Source organism: Pteropus medius, unplaced genomic scaffold (genome assembly GCF_902729225.1).
Source record: "Pteropus medius unplaced genomic scaffold, Ma_sr-lr_union100, whole genome shotgun sequence".
Classification (NCBI taxonomy): Eukaryota; Metazoa; Chordata; class Mammalia; order Chiroptera; family Pteropodidae; genus Pteropus; species Pteropus medius.
Window position 1 is genome coordinate 27268115 of NW_024342471.1, and position 9356 is coordinate 27277470.

Sequence of the window (9356 nt, forward strand, 5' to 3'; positions counted from 1 at the left end):
GGAGGGGTGGGCCCCAGGGCCTTTTAGTGACAATGCCATCAGCAGGACGTGCTTTTTTGCGTTCAGAAACCTTAGAATTCCGTCCTCTCCGATAAGAGAAGCTAAAACAGCATAGAGGTTTGATGCCGACGTGTTCTCGAGAAAACTCTCTCGAGAACACGGCCTTTTCCAGTTTAACGAGATGCGCACCACAATCCTAGGCCCACGTGAAGCCCTGGAAGCAAGACGTTCGAGAAACGCAGGGTCCCGTGCCGCGTCACGCTGCGTGGCGTCCGGAAGTCTGCCGTCCCATGGGGCCACCCGGGTTCCTGGGGACTCGGCAGGCACTGGCTCAGAATCTCCTTGGGTGAAACCGAGGGTCATCGTCATGCTCCCTCTGCTTTCCAGGACACTGATGACGGGGGCCGTGGGCTCCCTGCTCCTGGACTGGTACGGATGGCAAAGCGTCTTCTACGTGTCCGGTGGCCTCACCCTGCTGTGGGTGTGTTACGTGTACAGGTACCTGCTGAGTGAACAAGGTAACCGCGGCCGGGTGGGCGAGTGCCGTGAACACAGCTACCAGGAGGGCCAGGGCCTGGCCCCCGGGCCCCGCCGGCCGCCGCCGACCCCGGCGCATCGGCAGGGACCCGGCGCTGCGGCTCGGCGGGCAAAGCCACGGCAGGCGGGGCCAGAGGCGGGAGCAGCTGCGTCTTCAGAGGGCAGACGGCGGGCTGGGGGGACTCGGGGTTCGGGGTGAGGAAGGAGAAAGCAGGTTTGGTCAGACTCCACGTAAACGGGTACCCGCAGCACCAGGCACGGCGGACGGCCCCCCGTCACCGGGCCTCGGAGCAGCCCGTCCCCTGACTCAGAGCAGCTTTCACGAGGGACGCTTGCTCTCTCCAGATCTCATCCTGGCCGTGGGTGTTTTAGTGCAAGGCCTGCCGGTGGCCAGGGACACCAGGGTCCCCTGGAGACAGCTCTTCCGGAAGCCTTCTGTCTGGTGAGCCGGCTGCCTTGGGGTCACCATATGGGGCAGGGGCGGTGGCAGGGCACCCTGCGTGTCCCCAGCACCAACCGACCACAGAGCCGGCATGCCTGGGTCTCGCAGGGCCTCTAGCCGCCCTGGGGGTTGGGGACAGGGGCCATGCCTGGGTCTCACGGGGCCTCTAGCCGCCCTGGGGGTTGGGGACGGGGCTGGGGTGGTGGCCTGAGCCGTGCCCATCCTCACAGGGCAGCCATCTTCTCCCAGTTCTCGGCGGCCTGCTCCTTCTTCATCCTGCTGTCCTGGCTGCCCACCTTCTTTAAGGAGACGTTCCCCAGTTCCAAGGTGGGTGGGGCCGAGCCAGCCTGCTGGGGGGCCCCTGGCCGCACTCCCTACCTGGAGGCCCTAACGGCCTGGCCCAGGGCCTGGAGAGGCTCCCCCAAGCCCAAGGCCCCCCATGCCCAGGTTCCCCTGACGCCCAGAGCCCCCCATGCCCAAGGCCAGCTGCTTCTGTGAGGGGCGGGAAGGCACAGCCCCACACCCCCGTGATGGCACACTTGCACCAGGACTGGCCGCTTGCAGACGGTCAGTCCTGAGGAGGGGCTGGCAAGGACCTGATGCAGACAAGAGTGTCACTTGCTGGTCAACTTGGCTTGCTCCACCCGGGGCCCCCTGAGCTGCGCATTGCTGGGCCGGGGTGCACCCTTGCCTCTGCCGACTGTGGCTGGGGAGCCATGAGGGAGACTTGGCCTCAGGGGAGTCAGTGCTGGGGGCCCGGTGGAGCCCGGTGGAGCCCGGTGGGGATGGGTCAGGACCAAGGAGGCCCGGCCTGTGAGCAAGGAGAGCTTTGATGGGCAGTGGGTGTGAGTGGCCACGTGGCCGAGCTGCCCTGGCCAGCTCTGAGGCCCCTCCCCGCCCTTCCCCGCAGGGCTGGGTGTTCAACGTGGTGCCCTGGCTGGTGGCCATCCCGGCCAGTCTGTTCAGTGGGTTTCTCTCTGACCATCTCATCAGCCAGGGTGAGCCTGGGCATGGGGATGGGCCGGGGCCTTGCGGGCTTCGCCTCACCCTGGGGGGCAGGGAGGCACCTGTCCTGGGGGTGCAGCTACCGCGATGGGAAGTGGCCATGGCCCCCGAGGACCAAGCTGTGAGTGGGACCCCCGGCCCCTCAGAGCCAGCCCGGAGACTTCCTAGCCTCAATTTCCCCAGTGAGGGCAGGGCTGGGGTGCAGCGAGGGATTCGAGGCCCACCGTGACTGTGGCGCTAACCCCCAAGGCTCGGGCACAACCCCCAACCCCCTTCAGAGGTGGAAAGGGCAACTGGTGGGGTCGAAGGCCACAGCCAGGTGAGGGCCGAGGACCCAAGTGCACATGCCCCAAGGACTATGACCTCACAGACACCACGCCCTGCCCCACACACATCCACTCATCCTTACGTGGCTGCAGCGGCCACATTCATGGAAAACCAGACATGTCTGTCCACGTGGCCTGCCTTCCGTGCGCCTGCCTGGCCTTGCCTCGGGGCCCTGTAAGTGCACACGCCCTGCAGCGTGGATGCGTTCACACGCTCGCACACACGCGGGCACGCGCCTCTCCACGACACAGGATACGGCGGCTCGAGCCCAGGCCCAGCTCCCTCTCTGCACTGTCCAGCACGGGGAGGACACTCCGGGCACCGGGGGTGGGGTTAGCACGAACGGACCGATGGGGACGTGTCCTGGTCTCCCCTCCACCCAGGTTACAGAACCATCACTGTGCGGAAGTTCATGCAGGTAGGGGGGCTGTGGGGCGGCTCTCTCTGGACCTCCTGTTTGTTCCTGTGTCCCCAAATCACCGGGCCCAGAATGCGGCCTGTGTGGCACGGAGGTCGGAGGGTACCCTGGGTAGTGCCGAGGCTGGCCTGGCCACCCCGAGGCCCTCTCCAAGCCGTGTGTGCCCCTCCCGGCCCCTCCGAGTCCCCCTGAGCCCCTCTGAACCCTTCCAAACCCTTCTGAGCCCCTCTGAGCCGTGTGAGCCCCTCAGAGCCCCTTGGAGCCCCTCCGAGCCCCGGTGCCCATTTCCGGGCCTGGGTCTGCTCACACCTGAGGGGCGTCTCCACCTGCCTACGCAGTGGGGCTGGCTCATCGAGGAGCCTGTCCCACATGTCCCCTGGGCAGGCCTCGGCTGGGAAGGGTCTTTCCCGCTGACCCTTGCTCAGTGAACCCCAGGGGCCCTGGGAAGGGGCCCCTCTTGTCTAGCATGGCCCCGGTCTATGACCGCCCACCTCTCCCACAGGTGATGGGCCTGGGCTTGTCCAGCGTTTTTGCCCTGTGTTTGGGTCACACTTCAAGCTTTTGTAAGTCCGTGTTCTTTGCATCAGCCTCCATCGGCCTCCAGACCTTCAACCACAGGTGAGGGTCAGGCACTCCTGCACCTGAGCTACCCCGTCTGCCCTCGGACACCCCTGGCACCACACACTCCAGGCGCTCAGAAGGAGCCGTGTGGCTCGGGGCATGTGGAGGGTGGACGCGGGGCTGGTCCCCACGAGTGAGCCACAGAGGTGAAGAGTTATCCGGGTAGCAGCTGGCATGGACGGGGCCATGTGGGGAAACGAGCACCGTGCAGGGGGGTGGGGGGCGAGCTGGGCCCGTCTCCAGGCAGCGCCTCTGTCCCGAAGGTGAGGAGCGAGCCTGTCCCCTCCTTCCCCGGTTCCCCAGTCCTCCCCAGCTGCTCACTCAGAGAAACGTCCCTGGGCATTGCTTCTGGAACCGGCCGTTTCACATCGCCTTTCAGATTAGTAGAGCAAGCTTGTCCCGCCTTGTCTGTGGGGGGCGGTCCCTGTGCTGTCCCCACCACCGAGACGGGGCTCGGGTGGCCCGGCGGGGGGGGCGGCCCTGACCCCCTCGACGGCCCCTCGGCTCTGGGCACCCGGAGGACTGCCGTGGCTCTCCGGGCTGGCGGCCGCCCTGTGGTCACCTGCTCACGCCCCTTGCTCTTTCCCGCAGCGGCGTTTCTGTTAACATCCAGGACCTGGCCCCGTCCTGCGCGGGCGTTCTCTTTGGTGAGGACTGAGACCGGTGCCGGCGTGGACAGGAAGCGGCTGCCCAGCCCCGGCCTTGCCCGCCCAGCCTCGCCCATGCCCTGGGCCCCTCGGCGGGCTGCTGTGGGGAGGGGGGGCCCGCCATGGGGCTCCTCTGACCAGTCCTCCTTCTCTGTGCCCTGTTCACAGGTGTGGCCAACACGGCTGGGGCTTTGGCAGGTGAGAGGCGGGCTGGGGTCCCCTGCCGGAGGGTTCAAGTCCACCGGGGCGGGGGACGTCTCCCAGCCGGCCCACTCTGTTCTCTCTCCCCTCCGGCTACTCCAGCCCGGCAGCACGGGGGGTGTTTTTCAGGTCCCATAGTGTCAGACAGGTAGGTGGATGGTGGGGGGGGGACAGTTTGGAACTCCCCGAGCTGGCCTTAGGGGAGAACAGAGCCAGCTTTCTTCTCAGAAAAGTTCATTCACTGAGCGGATGCGGATTCCCCTGTCTCCCCCCCAGATGTAAAAACAAGATTCGCAAAGTTTAAGTGATAGGGTTTGTTCAAGAGTCTAGCCCCCCTCTCCTGCTTATATCCCCTGTGGCAGACACAGAGGGACAGGTCAGGCAGGTGATTTCCCAGATGGCCGTGAGGTCCCTGCCCCGCTGAGACCCCCAGGCCGATGCTGGCCATCAGACGCCCGAACGCCACCCCTCTCTATGCCCCACCCAAGGTGCTCAGGGCCGGGCCTGCCTGTCACTCAGCCTGCCTGTCCCCTCTCCGGGTGCAGGTGTCGTGGGCGTGGGCCTGAGCGGTTACCTGATCGAGAGCACGGGCTCCTGGACATCTATGTTCAATCTGGTGGCCGCCATCAGCAGCCTGGGGCTGTGCACCTTCTTGCTGTTCGGAAAGGCCCAGCGGGTGGACCTGAGCCCGAGCCGTGAGGACCTCTAGCTGCCCCGGCCCCGCCTCGCAGGACTGGCACCATCAGCCTCAGGCGCAGCGCTCGATGTCCGAGCCTCTTGCTCCTGCCCCGGACGGACAGAGGAGAGGGCGCAGCGGAGCCGGACGGCAGGCACCTCGCCCGCTCCCGGGGTTGGTGGGATTCGTGTTTCTGGGGCAGCAGCTTCATCACGGACACAGCCTGCTCCACGTAGAGTCAGCCATGTCCCTGCCGTCAGCCACCTGTGGGGCTGCCCCTCCCTGAGGAGCTGACTGCTTCGCCCCAGCCATGGCCACCAACACTGTCATCTGACATCACCAAGTGTCCCCAGGGAACTGCCCCCGGCGAGGACCGCAGCTCTAGGTGAAGGCCGTTGGGTGGGTGGGCAGTGGGCTCCAGCCCTTTGGTCATCTTTGCGGACCCCCTACCTCTGGCACCCCCTCCTGTGGACCCCTGGGCACGAGCGACGTGTTCTATTTCCTTGGCGCGTGGTGACTGGCTGTGAGGAACAGGTCACCCCCTCCTGCCCGAGACGCGGCCTAGAGCCAGGTGAACCCACCTTCCCCTGTTTACGATTGAGGAGCCAGCCGTGTCGTGGATTCATAATAGACTTTGCAAGTTGTATATTTAGGGAAAAGAAACTACAAAATTGTGGAAAATCACACCAAAGCCTTATTTAATTGAAGACTGTTAAACTATGGGAAAGAAGACTCACTTTGTTAACACCCGTTTTCAAGAATAAATACTCGTTAGAGAGACTGACTTCTTTCACGAGGGACAAACAAGCCAAAGGGAAACTCCAAGGAGAGACGCGGGGACAGATCAGAGGCCTGAAATGGGGCCGGCTGGCTGTCCCGCTCTGGGTGGCCGCTCGCCGGTCCGCAGATGAGCGTGGTGGGTGCTGCTCTCGGCTCTCCGCGGAGCCGGGCGGCCCCGCCCGCAGTCACATGCCCAGGCAGCACTGCCCGGACCACTGTGGAATTTCCATCCAAGCCCAAGCTTTTCCTTACTGTCTCCACACTACCTCTGGGTCCCCGCGAATCCTCATGGCTATCCCCTATCCTCTCCCCCTCTGCTTTTGATCAAAGAATCTGAAAGAAAGCTTCTTTATTATGAAGTGAGTCTGGCCTCAGAGACGCAGTAAAAGCGTTCGTTTCCCGCACAGGCCTCTCTTGGGCTTGGCCGGGTTTTCACGAGGGACCTCAGGGGGGCTGACTGCCATGAAGTGCTGTCCAGAACGCTCCCAGGACACAGGACGTGAGGGCCGTGTGGGTGTGCAGCTCACTGATATTAGTGTACTCGCCGCCACCTTGCCACTACCTCCAGAGGGTCCGGTCGTCTCAGCCGAAACCCTGTCCCCATTAAACACTCACATTCCCTTCCCCCAGCCCCTGGCACCACCAGCCACTTCCTGTCTGTGAATCCAGCTCCTCTGGGGACCTCGCAAAAGTGGAGCTACACAGTATTTGTCTTTCCGTAACCGGCTTAATTCACTGAGCACAGTGTCCTCGAGGTGCACCTGTGGCACCGCAGGGGTGTCAGGACTTCTTTTTAAGGCTGACTAGCATCCCACCGTCTGGAGGGACCACATTCTGCTCAGGTCGCCCCCCTGCAGTGGGCCTGGGTGTTCCGTCGACACCGCGCTCTGAGTGTGAGAGGGGGCGGCCGTTCCCTGGGGAGCTGGCACCCCTAGAGGGACGGGGGGCCCAGGAGGTGGTGGTGGGCTCTGTGCAGAAGGGGACCTGAGGCCCGTGCAGCTGTGGCCAGGCGCCCTGGACGCCGGCTTGCCCACACTTGCGTCGCCTCCTCACAGACGAACAGAGAGGGGGGCGGGTGCGTGGGCTTGGGGGCCCCATACAGCAGACCTGTCCTGGGTGACCTTCTCCCTCTCAGCGCTGTTCCTGGTCCAGACTGTCACCCTTCCCAAGGCCGATGCTGGGTCTGGGACTGGGATCCGTGGAGTCTGGGGGTGCTGGAGACAAGGAGGGGGTGTTCTGAGGCAGCGGGGGGCTGCCTGGTGCAGCCAGGCTCAGACACATCCCCACCCCGTGGGCAACCCTGGCAGGATCCTAGCAGCTAACAGGGACCCCCTGAGTGTGGGCAGTGACATCGGATGAAGCAGAGGGCAGAGCGCTGGGGGCCCACCTGCCTCGTGCACCCATCACCAAACCCAAGCCGTGCCTGTCCCTTCACTCCTGGAAGTGGGGGCTCTGGCCGCCTGGGGCCCTGTGTGCGTGCACGTGCAGGAGGCGTGTGTGCCTTTGTGTAAGCCACCTGTGTGCGTGTGCCTGTGTGGCTCACAGCCAAGAGGCACAGCCAGAGGATGCCGCAGCTGGCCGACAGAGGGCGCCGTCCGACAGGGCAGTGTCCACTCCTCCCAGCAGCTGTCCCCAGAGTCCTCCCGGGATACCGCTTGGGGGCTGCCCGCATCTGTGGGTGCTGGGCCCCTCAGCTCCACTGGGACGGAGCAGGTAGGGAGGGTGTTCCAGGCTCAGGGAACCCCGCGGGTGATGGTGGGGAGTCACGGGCAGGTCGTGGTGGGGGAGAGTAAGCGAGGCTGGACATTGTCCCCAAGGAGTGAGACGTGAGGACGGGCCTGATTGGGTGACTCTCCACGCGAGAAGGGCAGGGACCCTCTGCTGCCCGCCCCTTCCCACTCTTGGTCACCACCATGGTCTCTCCCCACAGCTGCCTGGCCTGCACGTGTGGGGTTCTGCAGCCAGGACCTCGTGATTGGAGACTCCGTCATAGCTGGCCACGGCGCGGGGCGCAGGAGCCGTCCCTTAACTGCCTGGTCCAGGCTCCCCGAGGTTCTGTCCCCAGACCCCGCCAGCCCCAAGCCATCCTCCCCAGGGGCCCCCCCATCTCCCACTCACAGACTAGGCTTATTCCCTCCTGGTTACCATGAGCGACACCTTTCTGTCCTGCGTGATCCTTAATGACCATTTGCTGTTCCTAATTAGCATGCCGACGGTCCCTCCAGCTCTCGGGCTGCCTTCCCCGCCTGCTCTGGCTTTGTCCTTCAGCTGTAGGGCTGCGGTGCCCTGGGGCTCCCCACTTCTCCCCTGGGAACTCCGGCTCGTCTGTCCCCTGGGCAGGTCATCTGGGCAGGTCATCTCTCATAGCTGGTAGGACACAGGGCCCCCTGGGGTGAGGGCGCCTCCTAGGCCCATGGGCCACGGCCCCCCGACTGTCTGCAGTGGAGCCCGGCACCCAGGCATCTCCCGTGGCGGGAGAGGTGGGCTGACACTGGGTACACTCTCGACCAGGATTCGCTTTATTCTGTTTAATTGATAAGCGCTGAAGTCGCAGCATGAATATTCAGTGTGGTGGCTGCTGGCGCCATTGCAGGCTGCAGCCCAGCACAGGCCTGTCCGAGGGGGAGTGAGGTGGGAAGCTATTAATTGAAATAGCTTCATTAATTAGTAATTAACAGCAGGGAAATGACTGCTGCTTGCCGTAGCTCAGCCGATGCCCTTCATGTGTTACGGTTCTTTAATTAAAGGACGTACATTTTAATGAAAGGCAAGCTGGGCCCTTCGGCCTTTGGAATTCACAAGACCTCCCAACTTTTAGAGAAGCTGGTGGGAGGCCGGTGCAGGCAGCGGGGCTGCCGCGTGGGGCTGGCCGTGTCCTGGCCGTCCAGGGCCACGCTTTCTGGCTGAGGCCATGCACGGGGTGAAGTAGAGACCCAGACCAGCACAGGGGGGCCCTGGCCTGGCACCCTGATGCCAGCTGGGCCCTGCGCGTAGGGGCTGGTGCGGCTGCCTGAGGCTGGAGGCAGGACAGAAGGCCCCATGGGGCCCGCGCTGCCCCCGAGCCCTCCATCCCCACTGGGCCTCGCGTGTCTGCCCTGTCTTGAGCGGGCAGCTGCTCGTCCACAGCCTCACCTGGCAGTGCGGGGTGGGGGGTGACGTCTGCTCGGCTCCTAACGCCCTGCGTGCCAGGGGGTCCTCTCCCCACCTCACCTTCCTGGTGAGGGGCTTGAAGACACTTGGAAGTGTCCCTGCCACACCCAGCGAGGGCGCCGCCTGCATTTGGTCCCCTCCCCTTGCCCTCTGTCCCCCACACCCGCCCGTACAAGTATTTTAAACAGAGGGGGCACCTCCCTGTAGACCCAGGCTCACAGGATGGGTCTGCTGGGGGCACCCTCGCCTCCTGGGGCTGCTGGCGGCTTAAAAGCAGAACCAGACTCTCCCGCTCCTGGAGGCTGAGGCCCCGGGTCCAGGCGCCAGCATGCTGGTTCCCCCGAGGCCGCTCTCCTGGGCGCGTAGAGGCCATGTTTTCTGTCCTCACACGCCGTCCCTCTGTGCGTGTCTGTCCTAACCTCCGCTTCTCGTAAGGACGCCCATCGTATGGGCCTCCTTGCATGTTAATTGCCTCCGTAAAGAGCCCACTTCCAAAACAGTCACATTCCGAGGTCATGGGGGTCAGGACTTCCACATGCAAATTTTGGGGGA

At 64.3% G+C, this 9356-nt stretch overlaps 1 protein-coding gene across 1 annotated transcript in view; it reads left to right on the forward strand.

The window, feature by feature from the left end:
• The window catches only part of SLC17A9 (solute carrier family 17 member 9), a 15121-nt gene extending 9466 nt beyond the window's left edge, over nt 1-5655 (forward strand). Inside the window, exons 4-12 of the mRNA XM_039864915.1 lie at nt 116-518; nt 883-979; nt 1210-1306; nt 1890-1977; nt 2695-2729; nt 3232-3347; nt 3942-3997; nt 4166-4195; nt 4744-5655. Of these exons, the coding sequence (XP_039720849.1) occupies nt 116-518; nt 883-979; nt 1210-1306; nt 1890-1977; nt 2695-2729; nt 3232-3347; nt 3942-3997; nt 4166-4195; nt 4744-4907 (1086 nt within the window). The 3' untranslated portion in view covers nt 4908-5655. The remainder of the gene's footprint in view (nt 1-115; nt 519-882; nt 980-1209; nt 1307-1889; nt 1978-2694; nt 2730-3231; nt 3348-3941; nt 3998-4165; nt 4196-4743) is intronic.
• The last annotated feature ends 3701 nt before the right edge of the window (nt 5656-9356 follow it).